At 45.2% G+C, this 19,458-nt stretch overlaps 1 protein-coding gene across 1 annotated transcript in view; it reads left to right on the forward strand.

Annotated features, from left to right (window-relative positions):
• Nucleotides 1-788: 788 nt before the first annotated feature.
• The window catches only part of LOC309547322 (uncharacterized protein), a gene marked incomplete at both ends in the record, with an annotated part of 145,206 nt that continues 126,536 nt past the window's right edge, over nt 789-19,458 (forward strand). Inside the window, one exon of the mRNA XM_082247156.1 lies at nt 789-836. Within this exon, the coding sequence (XP_082103282.1) occupies nt 789-836 (48 nt within the window). The remainder of the gene's footprint in view (nt 837-19,458) is intronic.

A 19,458-nucleotide genomic window follows, 5' to 3' on the forward strand; every position in this document is an offset into this window, starting at 1 on the left:
AATCTTACTGGACAGTCCTGCAGGACCCAGGACTGTGTGTTCATGCACCTAGAATAATAAATATGTTGACTTTAGGGTAGAGTAATCTCCTAATGAACAGTGAGAGTATAATTCTGCATTTGGTGAAGAAGCACCATTATTTAATCAATACTGGACTGGTGTTACACTAGAGACGTCACTGATGTGGTCCATTTTGTTCCCACTGACACCAAAGATGAGGGTCATTTTCCTCCCACTGACACCAATGAGGAGGTTTATTGTACTCCGTATGACATAGATGATGGAGCTTTTTTTACTCCACCCTCTGACACTAACAATGGGACTCATTTTTTCATGATTTTTAGGAGAGTAGCATCTTCTGACAAGTCTGGTTTTGCTAAGAATATGGAGTGTCATCTGCAGTTTTTTTAATTAAGAGTAACGGCATACAGTATGTTCCATCCTCTTTTGGGTTGTAAACGTTAAATGTATTTTTAACATTACTATTATTAATATAATTACATTCTTACTGCAGTGTGTTTTTTGGTAAGTTAAAGTGGTTGTAATCTCCAATGTTGTACTTGTACCTATAGGTAAACCTATATTAAGGCTTACCTATATGTGCTGTAAATATCTCATAAACGTGCACTGTTTAGGAGATATTTACTATATATGCAGCCGATGACGTCATTGGTGCATGCACTCTGAAGGAACGGCCATCTGGACCGTTCTTTCAGAATCCGAGTGGGAGTGACGTCATCGCGGCTTCGTCCAGTCACACAGCTGAAGTCCGTGGACCTGGAAGGAAGATGGTGAAGATGGAAGCAGCCTCCGTCGATGCGATGGTTCCTTTTCAGGTAAGTTTCATATAATGTGCTAGTACGCAATGCATACTGCTTTACAGTTTGCTCTGTTGCTTTTCCCTGTCCTCTAGAAGATTCTAGATTCTAGAAGTATAGAGGGAGGAAGAACATAGCAAGCAGCCTGCATATTTATGGGACTCCAGCCATTCCCTGGGGGTAGGTGTGCCCAGAAGTTGGTGAGAGAACTCATAAATAGGCTGAGGCCTGAGCAGCAGAGAACAGAGTTCCTGGGTCCAGTCCTGCTGGAGGAGACCCCTGCACAGGGGCTAGGATCTGTCAGGAAGACACCGAGATCCCACCTTGGCTGTTTATAAGCTTACTAAGGGGAGCCTGTTTATAAGATTAAGGCAGAGGATCAAGCGGGCGGGGGTGGCGTGCTCCCGCCCCCGCTCATTAGCTGGGAAGCCAGTGCGTGTGACAGGCGGCTCCGATGGCCGCCGGCCACTCACGATCTCCCGAAGCTGAGAGAGAAGGACAGACGGCTGATGTAAACACAGCCGTCTGTCATTCTCCCTGAAGTGATCACAGAGGCTATGTGATCCTGCTATATAGGATCGCATGTCACTGTAATTACTTCACAAGCCATGCCCCCTGACAATTAGAATCATGCCCCTAGGGACACATTTAACCCCTTGATCTCACATACTGTTAACCCCTTCCCTGCCAGTGTAATTTTTACAGTAACAGTGCATATTTTTAACACTGATTACTGTAGTAATGTCACTGGTACCCCCAAAAGTGTCAAAAATGTCAGTTAGGGGTCCGATCTGTCCGTCCGCCGCAATGTCGCAGTCCTGCAAAAAAAATCTCAGATCGTTGCCATTACTAGTAAAAAAATGTATATATAAAAATGATATAAATCTTTCCCGTAGTTAGTAGACGCAATAACTTTTGTGCAAACCAATCAAAATATGCTTATTGCAATTTTTTTTACCAAAAATATGTAGCAGAAAACAAATAGTGGTGGGACTGTGCAGTTCTGAAGAATTTCTGGAAGGACATTATAAAATGGGTGAGACACATCACGGAGACAAAGTTGACCCTGGACACGGCCTGCTGTCTTTTACATTTCAATTGATACCCCTACAGAAAATATAAAAGATCCCTGACACGACACCTTCTAAATGCAGCCAAATCCCTGATACCTTTATCTTGGAACTCCAAAAAAGTGCCCACAATCAATGATTGGCTTACTAAAGTAGGCTACATCTATGAAATGGAGGAGATGCTAGCCATCAGAAATGAAAAGAATGATCTACAGTATTCCAAAAGCAATGGTCCCCCTGGCAAGTCTTTACTGTATCGCGAGAGTATAGTGACCTCAGAAACTACTACTGAACACAGATCTGATAATAAATTTTACTATTTTTAGACTAAACATAAGCCCCCCCCCCCCGTTCTTTCCCTCCAACTCACCCCATCCCCCCCCCCCCTTCCCTGTCTCCTCTTATTCACTATCTCTCTCACTTTATTTTCCTCCCTTTCCTCTCATCTTCTTCTGTCTTTACCTGTCCTCCACAAAATCTTGGATGGCCCCACTTTTAGGTCCATCTTCATTGTATTCACAAGAACAGTAACCACATTTTCTGACAATTGTACAGTTCAGGCATTCAGGATTTTATGCTACGAAGTAGATGGAAATTGGCAATTGTCTTCTTCTTTCACACTCAAGAAAACCTGTGTACCATTTATATGGTTTTTTTTATATTTCAATTTCTCGGGAGTAATGTTAATTGTTACTGAAAAAGTTTATTTGCTTCATGTTAAAGCACTTTACCTTGTTTACACTATGTATGACTTTTCTAATTTTTTGAATAAAGTTTAAAATTGTAAAAAAAAAAAAAAAAAAAAAGAAAACAAATTGGCCTAAAATGTTAAAAACTTTTGATTTTTACATTTTTTTGGAGAATTTCATATAAAAGAATGTGAAAAATATTGTAATTTTTTCAAAATTATAAAAAATAAAAATCGCACAGGGGATCAAATACCACCAAAGGAAAGCTCAATTTGTGGGGAAAAAAGGACATCAATTTCGTTTGGGTACAGCGTCGCATGACCGCGCAATTGTATGTAAAGTAACACAGTGCAGAATCGCAAAATAGGGCCTGGTCATTGAGCAGCCAAATCCTCCGGGGCTAAAGTGGTTAATTTTGAATAGCTCAACAATGCAGTAAATGAATCCACCTAAATTGCATTGTACCACAACACATAGTGATGCACTACTGTGCATTGAGAAAATGGTGCAGGTGCGTTTTACGGTCTATGATGGTGTGCATTTCCTAAGACAGTGCTTGCTAATGCACCACATTGGACAACATAAGTGTTATTATATAGTGCATTTTATTACATTTTACTGACTGAATACAATCTTTATGAGATATTTAAACACCCAGGCTATGATTAGGGCTTGTATACCCTATTGCTGTTTTTCAGTACTATAACTTTTGTTTTTCCTTAAAAACTAGCAGTAATAGTATAGTCTAATGTTTTATTGATGCTGAAGATTAAATAATTGTATTTAAATAATAAATATCACAAGTATTCAGTTTTTTTTTTTTTTTACACAAGTAGAGTGTCTATATAGCTACATAAAGAACAATAAAACATCACGTTACTATAAAAAACATAAACTACTATATTCTGCATAGTAAAAATGAATGGCTGTGCCAAAATAATTTTGTAACTGCAAAGCTGATATTCTGAAAGTGAGAACGTAAGCCTTCCAAAAACATGATTAATTAATGTAGGGAGGTTGATATAAACTCCCATGGAAAGGCATGTATCAACATATTGTTGAATATATTAGCATTTAAATAGCTTTTGTAAACCTAATGCGAAAATGAAAATTTTTCTTGGAGCCTACAGAATAATCATTGGTGGCTATTTAGCTTTCATAATGTGATATACAGCAAAAAAATAAGAAATTTGCTATTCTGTTGAAAAACAGGTCCTATCAGGTTAAATGTTATAGCGCTGAAATGATCAGGCCAGATTGGATAATTAACAATTCCATAATATGTGTGTTTGTTTGCATTTGGATCTACATGAATTGTAGCTTAGCTATGAGGAAAGATTAGAGGAACTGAATTTATTCTCTCTTTAGAAGAGAAGATTAAGGGGGGATATGATCAACATGTACAAATACATAAGGGTCCATATAGTGAAGTCCTGTTGGTTGTTCACTTTAAGGTCAACACAGAGGACAAGGGGACACTCTTTACGTCTAGAGGAAAACAGATTTAGTCTCCAAATACGGAAAGGTTTCTTCATCTTCACCGTAAGAGCTGTGAAAATGTGGAATAGACTCCCTCCAGAGGTGGTTCTGGCCAGCTCACTAGATTGCTTTAAAAAAGCCCTGGATTCTTTCTTAGGTGTACATAATATAAATGGGTACTAATATTTACAGCTAAAGTTGATCCAGGAAATATCTGATTGCCTCTCAAGGAATCTGGAAGGAATTTCTTTCCCCTGCTGTAGCAAATTGGATCATGCTTTGCTGGGGTTTTTTCGCCTTCCTCTGGATCAACTGTGGGTATAAGATTGTATATATGGGATTGTATGGTTGGGTTTCCTTCTTTTTTTTTTTTTTGTTTTTATTGGTTGAGCCAGATGGACTTGTGTCTTTTTTCAGCCTGACTAACTATGTAACTATGAATTAGATTTTATATTAGTAGTTAGTGTACTGCTGGCAATGTCAAGTGCTGTATAGTGGCGATGGAATCAATATGGCAAGAATGCCTATTCTGTTGACATTAGAAAAAATATAATTTTAAAAATACTGTATTTTCTGGCGTATAAGACTACTTTTGAACCTCAAAAAAATCCCCCAAAAATGGGAGGTCATCTTATATGCTGAGTATAATATCTCCAAGGTAACCTAAGTATAAGTATTACCGGTAGATCATGTAATAGGGGGGTCGTCTCATACACCCAGTCGTCTTATACGCCGGAAAATACAGTATATATTTTTATTTATATTTTATTTATATATGTTTCAGTCCCCTAATACCAGTTCTGTTACAATCTAGGTCAGGTGGATCTCAACTCCTGTCCTCAGTACTCACTAACAGGCCAGTTTTTAGGTATTGGGGAGATGCAGACTAGAATACTGCAATCACTGAGCAGCAAATTATATCACCATAGGTGTACGCAGCCTAATGCATTAGGGTGTGCACCCCAAAGCTCAAACACATATGTGTGTGTGCATGTGTATATATACTGACAGTGTCCGCAGGCAGAGATTGGTGTCAGTAGGGCAGTGGATGGTGAATGTAGTTTTTTTCATTAATATTTTTAAATTATTTTTATTTATTTTTATTATTTTTTTTACAAAATTTTTGGGGTCTAAACAGGGGGAATCTGCACCACATAGGATGATTAGGGTGTGCCCAGGCACACCTGGCACACCCCATGCGCACGCCTATGTATATCACCCGTGATGTATTTCAGTTATCTTGCAAACCTGGCCTGTTAGTGGGTCCTAAGGACAGGAGTGGAGGACCACTGATCTAGGAGATCCCTAGAGAACCAGCACAATTGTTGTTACAGAAACAAAACCTTACTTATTAGCATTTACAAGCAAAACTGGAGTTCTGGCATTAGAGCATTCCTTATTCTATGTTTCATTATACAGCGAAGCATTAAAACAACTAGATTCCTCTGGTCAGTAATGACTAAAACCATATGCAGAACACATTGTAGTAGTTAAATGTTGAGCAATCTAGTGGAGTAACCGCCCTGCGTGTATATACAATACAACATATTCATCCATAGAGTTTCTTAATTTGGTTGTGATCCTATACATAAATATGGAATCTGGAGTAACGTTCTACAAATCCCTAATTCTAATGGCACTGCATGTTTGTGAATGTAAGGTGCAGCTGGAGCCAGCATGGATAGATTGTACACCTCCGAGACCCGCCTCTGCCTTCAGGCACAGGGCCCCCTCTTCAAGGACCAAACAATTGACAGGATCCCTGCTTTATGCCACACACAATTGTGGCACCAAGGCAACTCTAGATATTTGAAGAGACTCGCCCCAACCCCCACTATATAACAAGAGGGCCAGCTAATCCTTTCTTACTCAGGAGTTGTCCTGCTGGGGGGTAACCCTTTCAGTTCCATGCACAAGTAGGACTGTTACATTCTTGCACATTGGCATGTGGATTTCATTATTTTATATATTTTTTTATTTGCTGCTTACATCCGCAAATGTTCTTGGAAGTATCAATTTTTAAACATTTGTTTTATTCCCAATTTCTCTAAATTTTTATTTTTTTTGTCCCTTTAATATTGCTAAATAGGCAAGGCCACTTCTGTGTTGCTTGCTGTGTTTGCTCTTGTAATTGGCAACATTTGTAAAACGCATTGAATTCTTAGACTTTATTCAGAAGCATATTCAAAAATGATCACCTTAGCAACTGAGCAGATTCAGACTGGTGTCAGAAAATGACAGATGGCAGATTAAAGTTTAAATCTGATTGTTGGCAGTGCGAAATACGCATACACACTTTTTAAGGCACTTTTAACAATGGCCGTTGTGTTCTTCACAAGTAAATGTGTGCCCATTCCTCCAGCAGGATACAAAAGGTTCAAAAGACAAAAAAATGTTGACAGTGGTATTTAGAGGGCAGCTGTTTGATGATTGTAAATCATGAGTATATAAAATACGACACAGTATATAGTGTGGTGATACTGTATATAATGTACAAAGTGGACTGGAGTATATAACATATGGAGCACTGTGTGCTGTTTGGCATTCTAAGGCCTCATGCACACAGGGCGTTTTTGCAGCTGCTTTTAAGAGCGTCAGACTTTTTTTTTTTTGCATCCTAAAAACACCCCTCCATGTTATCTTATGGCCTCATGCACACACAGACGTTTTGCAGCTGCAAGTGGCATAGGCGTTTAAAAAAAAAAACCCAGGGCCAGTGGGTTTTGAGAAGTCCTTTATTAAAAATCTCCCTCCAATCCTCTCCCTTCGATCTTCTCTCTTCGGTCTTCTCCTTCTGGTCTTCTCCCTCCGATCTTCTCCCTCTGGTCTTCTTTCTCCAGTCTTCTTGCTCCAGTCTACCTATAGTATCCCTGTACCAAGTTTGGTGCCCCTGAGCAACATCGTTCTGCTACCGCGGGGCCCTACATTTAGACTAGCTTGGAGTTGGGTCCCAAACATGTGGAAGCCTGGACTCTATCCGGGCCCGAGCTGTGACCCCTCAAATTCCCAACTGCAACCGAGCCATATATTAACATAGCGGGCCAATCTACCATAAATTTAGGGCCCTGTGGTACTCGAAAAACTGGAGTTATGGGCACCAAACTTAGTACATTGATACTAGATGACCCCCAGGAGCCACACACATTTTTTGGGGCTGATTCCTAATTTTCATGAGGACTGGCATGGGGGTTGAATTTGCCTGAATACTGTGGAACCGTAGCATGTGCCCTGCTCCGCAGGTACCATTGGATAGCTAAGAATATGGAGATTAATATGGTACCCAGCAGTCCCTGCTCCATGATACTGCCTGAGGGCCACACACTCCCAAGTGACCCCTGAAAAAGTTGACCAGAAAATTTCAGGCTAGCTACTCCAACATTTAAAGAGTGGTAAAGGAAGATCTGCCCTACCTCTGTGCCAAATATGGGCCCCTGGACTTGTTTGGCGAACGAGCTGGGGCTCTGCAACTGTGCCCACTTGAAGATTGCCATACAGCACAAAGCTGACCGAAATTGAGGGCCTCATAGTACCTGAACCCTGGTGGCTAGGGGCCTCAAACATGGCTCAGAAATACTTTCGGATCCCCAGGGGCCACATGCATTTTTTGGGGCCGGTGCTTAATTGTTTTAGGGACCTGCATAGGGGTAGATTTGGCTAACCACTATGGAATACAGGAACTGCAGAGCCCCGCTCTGCATGTACTGTTTAATAGTACCCAGCACTCCCCGCTCTGAGGTATGGCCCAAGAGCCACACACTCTCAAGTGGCCCTAGAAATAGTTGACCAGGACATTTTGGGCTAGTGACTGCAACATGTTTTGTAAAGTAAGACTTCCCCTACCTCTGTGCCAAATATGGCCCCCCCAGACTCATTGGCAGCCCGAGCTGCGGTCCCTCAAATGTCCAGACTACGACTGTGTCAAAGATAGCAGGTCAAGCTAAATTTAGCACCCTGCGATACCCAAACCATGGGAATTAAGGGCACCATACTTTGCAAACTAATATTAGAGGACCTCTAGGAGCCACACAAATTTTTTGTGGCCAATGCTTAATTTTTCTATGTTCCTGCGGAACATAGGTAATGCAAAGCCCCCACTTCATGGATAGCTAAGACCATAGGGATTAATATGGTAATCAGCACTCCCCGCTTTGTGGTATTGACTGGCGGCTATATGCTTCTAAGAGACCCCATAAAAATTTGACAAAGACATTTTGGACTAATGACCCCAACATTTTTGGGATGGTAAATGGTAAACCTCCCCTACCTCAGTGCCAAATTTAGACCAAGCTGACCTAACCCCAGGGGCTAGGGGCACCAAATTTGGCACAGGGATACTAGAGGCCCTCAGAGGTAGACCTTCCCTATCTCTGTGCCAAATTTGGGACCCTAGACTCATTCAGGGCCCGAGCTGTGGCCCCTATAATTTCCCTACTGTGACTGCACCTATAGTAACATGACGGCCCCCCACTCCTCTAACCTCTCATTCTGCCCCCCCCGACAGATCCCCCATCTTCATGCTACAGCCGCTGTGAAATCCCCAGGGTTAAGAACTGACCATTCGGCATGCAAGAGGTGTGTGTCCCCACCATCCTGCCTGTGTCCCCCCCCCCCTATTATCTAGTCTGTGTCCACCCTCATCCAGCCTGTTTCCCCACCATCGTGCAGCCTGTGTCCCGCTATCATGCAACCTGTGTCCCCCATCGTCATGCAACCTGTGTCCCCCTTCATCATGCAACCTGTGTCCCCTGGCATCATGCAGCCTGCATCCCCATTGTCATGCAGCCTGTGTCCCCCGTCATCATGCAGCCTGTGCCCCCCTGTCGCCATGCAGCCTGTGTCCCTGCCGTCTTGCAGCCTGTGTCCCCGCCGTCATGTAGCCTGTGTCCCCGCCATCACGCAGCCTTTGTCCCCGCCATTACTCAGCCTGTGTCCCTGCCATCACGCAGCCTGTGTCTCCCCTATCACGCAGCCTGTGTCCCACATCACGCAGCTTGTGTCCTTCGCTGTCACGCATCCTGTGTCCCTCACTGTCGCGCAGCCTGTCCCCCCCCCCCTGTCATGCAACCTGTGTCCCCCGTCGACATGCAACCTGTGCCCCCTGTCGTCATGCAACCTGTGTCCCCCATCATGCAGCCTGTGTCCTCGCCATCACACAGCCTGTGTCCCCCATCACGCAGCCTGTGTCCCTTGCCGTCATGCAGCCTGTGTCCCTTGCCGTCACGCAGCCTGTGTCCCCTGCCGTCACAAAGCCTGTCTCCCCGCTGTCATACAACCTGTGTCCCCCGTCGTCATGCAGCCTGTGTCCCCCATCACGCAGCCTGTGTCCCCGACATCATGCAGCCTGTGTCCCCTATCACGCAGCCTGTGTCCCCCATCACGCAGCCTGTGTCCCTCACCATCATGCAGCCTGCGTCCCCCGCCGTCCCGCAGCCTGTGTCCCCCGCCGTCATGCAGCCTGTGTCCCCACTGTCATGCAGCCTTTTTCCCACATCATGCAGCTTGTGTCCCCGCCGTCATGCAACCTGTGTCCCCCGCCGGCATGCAGCCTGTGTCCCCCACCGTCACACAGCCTGTGTCCCCGCCATCTCGCAGCCTGTACCCCCGCCATTACGCAGCCTGTGTCCCCCATCACGCAGTCTGTGCCCCTTATGTATATATATATATATATATATATATATATATTTAATCAAGAGAACAGCCCTCCATTGGTATAACTGTATATGCACAGGGATGTAGTTATTGCACACACTGCTGTGATCAGAAGGAGCCCCTTTCTCCCTCAGTCAGCTCTTCGCCCCGCCTCCTCTCAGTCAGCTCTCCGATCTGCAGAGCATCTTCTGGGCATGCGTACTGAGACGCAGCACCAGCTGTTAAATGATGTGGCCGTACCGGAAGCGACGTCGGTATAGCATTCTGATAAGGTGTAGAAATCTGACCTGACTTTAACACAGCAGCATATAGAACTTGGAAGACCACAGTATTCAATATTTAGCACAGCACAATAGTTCAGAGCATGTAAAATACAATAGACTCATTTCATAATAGGCTCATAATTCACAATAGGCTCAAAGATTTAAAGGTTAAATCACTTATTTAGAAAAAAATAATAAATGCACATTTTTTTTGCAGATAAAAAAATGTGCATTTATTTATAATTTTTTTGTTGTTGTTTTGGAGCCTGTAGCACTACATCAGCGATCAACAGAACTTTTAAAAACAGGTGGAACATGTAACATGTTCCCAAAGGTGAACTGATCCTTTAACACCAAACTAAAGTCAGCCATACATGGATCGAAATTCCTCCAGTTCAGCATGGAGTGGCTGAATTTTGATTCATGTATGGGCAGGCTGTTTGTACAGAAGCTGATCGACCGATCGACTTCTGTACAACCAGCTTGTTGGGTTTTTCTCAATGATCAGTGTATTATGACAGCGGAGAAGTCTCGAATGTGTGGATGGGGGATTTGGGTAACCATCAGTAGTGCAGAAAGAATGTGCCATAATAAAACCTGGCTTGCTCTCCTGCCTGTCATGTTGGCTGACATCTCTGCAGACTTTTTTTTTTTTTGCATCCTAAAACACCCCTCCATGTTATCTTATGGCCTCATGCACACACAGACGTTTTGCAGCTGCAAGTGGCATAGGCGTTTAAAAAAAAAAACCCAGGGCCAGTGGGTTGTGAGGACCAGCGTCAGAGCTGTAAATACGTCTGACGCTGCTAAAGGCTGCCTAACGTTGCTTAAGGTTGCTTATACAGCGTTAAGCCACGTTATACTTTTTTGTTTTTTTTTTATGTGAAAATCAATGGTTTCCTACGGGAGCCCATTGATTTGAATGGAAGTCGCATCACAAGCCGGATGATGATCCGACTTATGGTGCGACTTGTGCTCTGAGGATCTTGAGGGGGAACTTCACGTCAAAATGGGAAAAAACGGCGTGGGAGTCCCCCCCAGGTTCCAAACCAAGACCTTCGGGTCTGGTAAGGATTTAGAGGGGAGCCCCATGCCGAAAAAATGGCGTGGGGCCCCCTAAAATCCATACCAGACCCTTATCCAAGCATGCAACCCGGCAGGTAAGGAAAGGGAAGGGGACGAGCGAGAACAAGGGCCTCTTCCCGACAACCCCGGACGGCGGTTGTGGGGGGTCTGCGGGCAGGGGGCTTATCACACTCTGGATGCCCCCTGTAACAAGTGGAGCCCCTCAGATCTTGGACCCCCTCCCTATGTGAATGAGTATGGGGTACATTTATACCCCAAAAAAGGTAGTGTAATGTAAATAATGACAAGAGACGGTTTTGAGAAGTCCTTTATTAAAAATCTCCCTCCAATCCTCTCCCTTCGATCTTCTCTCTTCGGTCTTCTCCTTCTGGTCTTCTCCCTCCGATCTTCTCCCTCTGGTCTTCTTTCTCCAGTCTTCTTGCTCCAGTCTACCTATAGTATCCCTGTACCAAGTTTGGTGCCCCTGAGCAACATCGTTCTGCTACCGCGGGGCCCTACATTTAGACTAGCTTGGAGTTGGGTCCCAAACATGTGGAAGCCTGGACTCTATCCGGGCCCGAGCTGTGACCCCTCAAATTCCCAACTGCAACCGAGCCATATATTAACATAGCGGGCCAATCTACCATAAATTTAGGGCCCTGTGGTACTCGAAAAACTGGAGTTATGGGCACCAAACTTAGTACATTGATACTAGATGACCCCCAGGAGCCACACACATTTTTTGGGGCTGATTCCTAATTTTCATGAGGACTGGCATGGGGGTTGAATTTGCCTGAATACTGTGGAACCGTAGCATGTGCCCTGCTCCGCAGGTACCATTGGATAGCTAAGAATATGGAGATTAATATGGTACCCAGCAGTCCCTGCTCCATGATACTGCCTGAGGGCCACACACTCCCAAGTGACCCCTGAAAAAGTTGACCAGAGAATTTCAGGCTAGCTACTCCAACATTTAAAGAGTGGTAAAGGAAGATCTGCCCTACCTCTGTGCCAAATATGGGCCCCTGGACTTGTTTGGCGAACGAGCTGGGGCTCTGCAACTGTGCCCACTTGAAGATTGCCATACAGCACAAAGCTGACCGAAATTGAGGGCCTCATAGTACCTGAACCCTGGTGGCTAGGGGCCTCAAACATGGCTCAGAAATACTTTCGGATCCCCAGGGGCCACATGCATTTTTTTGGGCCGATGCTTAATTGTTTTAGGGACCTGCATAGGGGTAGATTTGGCTAACCACTATGGAATACAGGAACTGCAGAGCCCCGCTCCGCATGTACTGTTTAATAGTACCCAGCACTCCCCGCCCTGAGGTATGGCCCAAGAGCCACACACTCTCAAGTGGCCCTAGAAATAGTTGACCAGGACATTTTGGGCTAGTGACTGCAACATGTTTTGTAAAGTAAGACTTCCCCTACCTCTGTGCCACATATGGCCCCCCCAGACTCATTGGCAGCCCGAGCTGCGGTCCCTCAAATGTCCAGACTACGACTGTGTCAAAGATAGCAGGTCAAGCTAAATTTAGCACCCTGCGATACCCAAACCATGGGAATTAAGGGCACCATACTTTGCAAACTAATATTAGAGGACCTCTAGGAGCCACACAAATTTTTTGTGGCCAATGCTTAATTTTTCTATGTTCCTGCGGAACATAGGTAATGCAAAGCCCCCACTTCATGGATAGCTAAGACCATAGGGATTAATATGGTAATCAGCACTCCCCGCTTTGTGGTATTGACTGGCGGCTATATGCTTCTAAGAGACCCCATAAAAATTTGACAAAGACATTTTGGACTAATGACCCCAACGTTTTTGGGATGGTAAATAGTAAACCTCCCCTACCTCAGTGCCAAATTTAGACCCCCCTGGACATGTTCGGGGCCCGAGCTGTGGCCCTGAAACTGTGCCACTCCAAGCTTGCACTACTGCACCAAGCTGACCTAACCCCAGGGGCTAGGGGCACCAAATTTGGCACAGGGATACTAGAGGCCCTCAGAGGTAGACCTTCCCTATCTCTGTGCCAAATTTGGGACCCTAGACTCATTCAGGGCCCGAGCTGTGGCCCCTATAATTTCCCTACTGTGACTGCACCTATAGTAACATGACGGGCCCCCCACTCCTCTAACCTCTCATTCTGCCCCCCCCCCGACAGATCCCCCATCTTCATGCTACAGCCGCTGTGATATCCCCAGGGTTAAGCACTGACCATTCGGCATGCAAGAGGTGTGTGTCCCCACCATCCTGCCTGTGTCCCCCCCCCCTATTATCTAGTCTGTGTCCACCCTCATCCAGCCTGTTTCCCCACCATCGTGCAGCCTGTGTCCCGCTATCATGCAACCTGTGTCCCCCATCGTCATGCAACCTGTGTCCCCCGTCATCATGCAACCTGTGTCCCCTGGCATCATGCAGCCTGCATCCCCATTGTCATGCAGCCTGTGTCCCCCGTCATCATGCAGCCTGTGCCCCCCTGTCGCCATGCAGCCTGTGTCCCTGCCGTCTTGCAGCCTGTGTCCCCGCCGTCATGTAGCCTGTGTCCCCGCCATCACGCAGCCTTTGTCCCCGCCATTACTCAGCCTGTGTCCCTGCCATCACGCAGCCTGTGTCTCCTCTATCACGCAGCCTGTGTCCCACATCACGCAGCTTGTGTCCTTCGCTGTCACGCATCCTGTGTCCCTCACTGTCGCGCAGCCTGTCCCCCCCCGCTGTCATGCAACCTGTGTCCCCCGTCGACATGCAACCTGTGCCCCCTGTCGTCATGCAACCTGTGTCCCCCATCATGCAGCCTGTGTCCTCGCCATCACACAGCCTGTGTCCCCCATCACGCAGCCTGTGTCCCTTGCCGTCATGCAGCCTGTGTCCCTTGCCGTCACGCAGCCTGTGTCCCCTGCTGTCACAAAGCCTGTCTCCCCGCTGTCATACAACCTGTGTCCCCCGTCGTCATGCAGCCTGTGTCCCCCATCACGCAGCCTGTGTCCCCGACATCATGCAGCCTGTGTCCCCTATCACGCAGCCTGTGTCCCCCATCACGCAGCCTGTGTCCCTCACCATCACGCAGCCTGCGTCCCCCGCCGTCCCGCAGCCTGTGTCCCCCGCCGTCATGCAGCCTGTGTCCCCACTGTCATGCAGCCTTTTTCCCACATCATGCAGCTTGTGTCCCCGCCGTCATGCAACCTGTGTCCCCCGCCGGCATGCAGCCTGTGTCCCCCACCGTCACACAGCCTGTGTCCCCGCCATCTCGCAGCCTGTACCCCCGCCATTACGCAGCCTGTGTCCCCCATCACGCAGTCTGTGCCCCTTATATATATATATATATATATATATATATATATATATTTAATCAGGAGAACAGCCCTCCATTGGTATAACTGTATATGCACAGGGATGTAGTTATTGCACACACTGCTGTGATCAGAAGGAGCCCCTTTCTCCCTCAGTCAGCTCTTCGCCCCGCCTCCTCTCAGTCAGCTCTCCGATCTGCAGAGCATCTTCTGGGCATGCGTACTGAGACGCAGCACCAGCTGTTAAATGATGTGGCCGTACCGGAAGCGACGTCGGTATAGCATTCTGATAAGGTGTAGAAATCTGACCTGACTTTAACACAGCAGCATATAGAACTTGGAAGACCACAGTATTCAATATTTAGCACAGCACAATAGTTCAGAGCATGTAAAATACAATAGACTCATTTCATAATAGGCTCACAATTCACAATAGGCTCAAAGATTTAAAGGTTAAATCACTTATTTAGAAAAAAATAATAAATGCACATTTTTTTTGCAGATAAAAAAATGTGCATTTATTTATAATTTTTTTGTTGTTGTTTTGGAGCCTGTAGCACTACATCAGCGATCAACAGAACTTTTAAAAACAGGTGGAACATGTAACATGTTCCCAAAGGTGAACTGATCCTTTAACACCAAACTAAAGTCAGCCATACATGGATCGAAATTCCTCCAGTTCAGCATGGAGTGGCTGAATTTTGATTCATGTATGGGCAGGCTGTTTGTACAGAAGCTGATCGACCGATCGACTTCTGTACAACCAGCTTGTTGGGTTTTTCTCAATGATCAGTGTATTATGACAGCGGAGAAGTCTCGAATGTGTGGATGGGGGATTTGGGTAACCATCAGTAGTGCAGAAAGAATGTGCCATAATAAAACCTGGCTTGCTCTCCTGCCTGTCATGTTGGCTGACATCTCTGCATAAGGTGTCCACGATGTTCAGTTGCTGCTGGAGGAATGTTCAGCAATTACTTTTGGTGGTTGCAGCCCAGCCATATAGCGGGACCTTACATTAAACTTTAAACCTGACTTAAGGTGATTGTGCGCAAGAGCCTTCTACCATTGTTGGTTTCTAAGGAGCTAAGTATGGGAAGGCAGTGAGGCTAGTACTGGGTCCAGCATCCTAATACACAAGGTGCTGACCAATAGACAAGAGCAGAATCCCAGAATGGCATTGCATGGGTCCAAAAGCAAGGCACAGAAATTGATTATGGGATGGGAACATTAATTGCCTACCAAGCCAACAAAAAAAAAATGATTGAGACTAATGTTGCATGGATACCAATACTGGTATCAGTGCTGATACTAAGCACTCGTGCAAATGCTCCAATACTGGAACCGAAACCTTCAGATTTGGTTCACAATACTGTATGTGGGGCGGGCTTGCAGTGCAATTTCAATGCCAGTTCCGATTTCGTTCAGTAGTTCAGGTGATTCCAATGTAAATTGTGGTGAATGAGATTAGAAATTGCACTGAACTGGACTGAAATCGCACAGGTCTCTTTTTCAAATCGCACTGTGACTGGCCCGCACATATGTGAACGGCTTGTAAAAATGCACTGAAACGCACATAAAAACTGATGTGAAACTGATATCTCTGCAAGTGAAATCTGTGTAGTTGTTCCATCAGTTTCCATGCATGTATGTTATGAATGATGGTAGCTATGATTACCCACTTACTACCCGCCCACTGTCAAATGACGGTGGAGCGGAGCGGTGCAGCTATTGTTCTGGGACACCGTCATATGACGGCGCACCAGAACGGCCTCTCTCGCATGGCCGCGGGGGCGCGCATTGTGGCGATCATGGCCGCGCCGTGTTGCTAGGACACAGCGCAACTCTGATCTTGGTAAAGAGCCAATGACATGGCTCTTTACCCATGTAACCTTGCCTCCAATCAGAGTGTGTGGTGAGGAGAGCCGATGAGCGGCTCCTCCTCAGAGGGGAGACCAGGACAGGTAATCACGGAACTGATCATCAATGCCCTGATTACAGAAAAGTGAAAAACAGTGTCAATCAGTGCCCACCGTCAGTACCCACAGTGCCCACCATCAGTGCCCACAATCAGTGCCCATAATGCTGCCAGTAAGTGCCCATCAGTGCCTGCTCATTTGTGCTGCCCATCAGTGTCCATCAATGCAGCCCATCAGTGCCGCCCGTCAGTGCTCATCAGTGCCGCCTGTCGGTGCCCATCAGTGCCCATCAGTGCCGCCTTTCAGTGCCCATCAGTGCCGCCTATCAGTGCCACCTATCAGTGCGGCATATTAGTACCTCCTCATAAGTGCCACCTCATCAGTGCCCATAAGTGCCATCTCATCAGTGCCCATCATTGCAGCCTAACAGTGCCCATCAGTGCCGTCTCATCAGCGCACATCAGTGAAGGACAAAATTTACTCACAGAAAATAAAAAAACTTTTTTTTCCCCTAATGTTCTGTCTTCTTTCTTTTTTTTTTTTTTCGTAAGAAATAAAAAACCCAACGGTGATTAAATACCACCAAAAGAAAGCTGTGTTTGTGTGAAAAAAATGATAAAAATGTTTATATGGGTACAGTGTAGCATGATCGCGCCATTGTCATTCAAAGTGTGACAGCGCTGAAAATTGGCCTGAGGAGGAAGGGGGTGAAAATGCACTGTATTGAAGCGGTTAAGCACCGATAGAAAAGTGTGAAACACGACAGATGTTTTGTTCCTGTACCACTGTACGCTGTATGAATTTTACCTTTCTCAATAAACGGGATTGCATTGGAGCACGGACATCCAGACATCTCTTTTGGTTCTATGGTGCAAATGACCCCCCAAAAAAAAACTATCACATGACACTAAAAATAGGTATCGGTAATTGATATCAGTGTGTACTTAAGAAAAAGTATCTCTGTACTCGTACTCAGTCTTAAAAAACTGGTATTGGTTCATCGCTAATTCAGACTGCTTTCACATTGAAAACTTATTTTTTGGCGCTTTCCCATGTTTTTGATGCCTTTCCGGTGCATTTTCTGGGTGCCTATTACCCAGCATGCACCTACGAAACTTGGACATGTAACTCAAAAAACGCACCAAAAATGTAACGCAAATCTGTTTTTGATGCCTTTTTGCCACGTTTTTTATTCAGTTTAATAGGGACCTGCATTTTAAAGGAATTGCGTTTTTGTTGTGTTTTTAGCGCTGTAAAAAAGCAGCAAAAACTCATCCGTTTTTTAAAGCAGCCTAATGTGTGGCCTGGCTAAGGCACTCTGTTTTCAGCCATGTGACTGAAATTTTCAAACTTAATAGAACTCAAATGAAAATAACTGTCACAATTTTGAAAATACGGATAGGTATCCTTATGGGCTAGCTTTGTGAATTGAACATAATGCGGTGTATTAAAGCAAAACTTAAGCATGCAATGTCTCTTCTGCAATAAAATCCATTTACCAGCCTTCTTCAGCGTGTAAAGTGAGCTGTGCATGTTGGGCACCTTTCACCTAGGCAATCTGATCAGGTACGCCTCTTAGTTTTTCAGGCGTACCCAATCAGATTTCCACATAAATCTATGGGGAGGCGGATGTAAATTAACGCACGATTACCCAGATACAGAAAAGTAAATGTAAAAGCTCTCCATCCTTTTCCATTTTTTGGATCTAAATGGGACGGACCAGAGGTAGCCTGGTGTAAGCGGACGCAAAACTGTTGACATCGGACCACCCATAGATCTCATATGGGTCCAAAAAGCTACTGCAGCAAAAACCTGAAAGGACATGGATGTCACCAAAGCGACATCTGTTCCATTTTGTTCCGATTCAGCAGTAGATTTGTTCACAGCTCTCCTGCTGATTGCACTGGGCATGGCACTTGCAGTAGCAATAATAATGACCAGCACAATATTTAACATTATGACAGTCATTGTTAGTAATCCTGCACATATTATGAATATATTACATGATGCATAGCATAATGGCCAAAAAAAGACAAAGGTGTAGCGCTAAAAAAAACATAAAACAAATTGAAAGTCCACTTCCAGTATGATATTCCCAAGGGATTTCACATGACAGGCTAAAACTTAAAATGATAGAAGCCACCACTGACACACATCACCACCTGACGTTGTCACCTAATGACGAAACGTGTGGGGAGGAGCTTGTGACGTACGACGCTAGTCCATGCTGAGACATGGTGGCCATCTTGCTGGTTGGAAATGCCTTTCAGACTTATGTAAAGACATGATTCTTTTTATCATCACAATGTGAATGAGTTTTGTGGTCTTTTTTAATAAACTGGTTGAAAGATACCTACACTATGAGGAGCATTTTGTTTTCTTTTTATGAGAGGGATTAGTCTTGGGGAACATCACAGGACAGAGGAGGAGAGAGCTCACTGGCAGTCCAAGGGTCCTTTGGGGATTTTATCCATCGCTAGTCCAGACCTTTGTAATGAGGGTCTTGGTCGGTTGATTTATTAGCCCTGGGGAAGATCGCAGGACAGAGGAGGAGAGAGTTTACTGGCAGGTTAAGGGTCCTTTGAGGATTTATCCACCAGATCCAGATTTATCCAGTCCAGACCTTTGTAATGAGGGCCCTGGTCAGATGGTAAGAGGCTGTAGCGTTGGGTGTCGGTGGTGGCTTCTATCATTTCAAGTTTTACACTGTCGTGTGAAATCCCTTGGGAATATCATACTGGAAGTGGACTTTCAATTTGTTTTATGTTTTAATTAGCGCTACACCTTTGTCTTTTTATGTCTGCTATATTGTTTATTTCGCAATATTGTGTCAGCAGCTAGAGCTACTACATGATTTCTTCTATAATAGGCGCAGCAGTTGTTCAATTTTTTCCATAATGGCAAATTCTGGCAATTTCATAACTGCTGCTGGGTGTTGTGCTGGCATGGCTGTGACAGCGAGGTTGCAGCCCATTGTAGTGACACCCTGCAATGCCCTGGCAGCCTCCTTTTTCCTGCTTCTCATCAGTGCTAATTTACATTCTGTCTCCAAGCAGTTCTCTCTCCGCATCATCTCTCTCATGGTCCATTACCTCTCCTCTTCATTTAGTAGGGCAGCATACCTTAACAGGTACAGTCACTGAATAGGGCAGAAGGGATGTGTGGCAAGGCTGATGGAGCAACTTAGCTCTACAATCTTTTCCCCACCCAGTCTC

Source organism: Pelophylax lessonae (genome assembly GCF_965119305.1).
Source record: "Pelophylax lessonae genome assembly, chromosome: 1".
In the NCBI taxonomy this organism is placed as follows: Eukaryota; Metazoa; Chordata; class Amphibia; order Anura; family Ranidae; genus Pelophylax; species Pelophylax lessonae.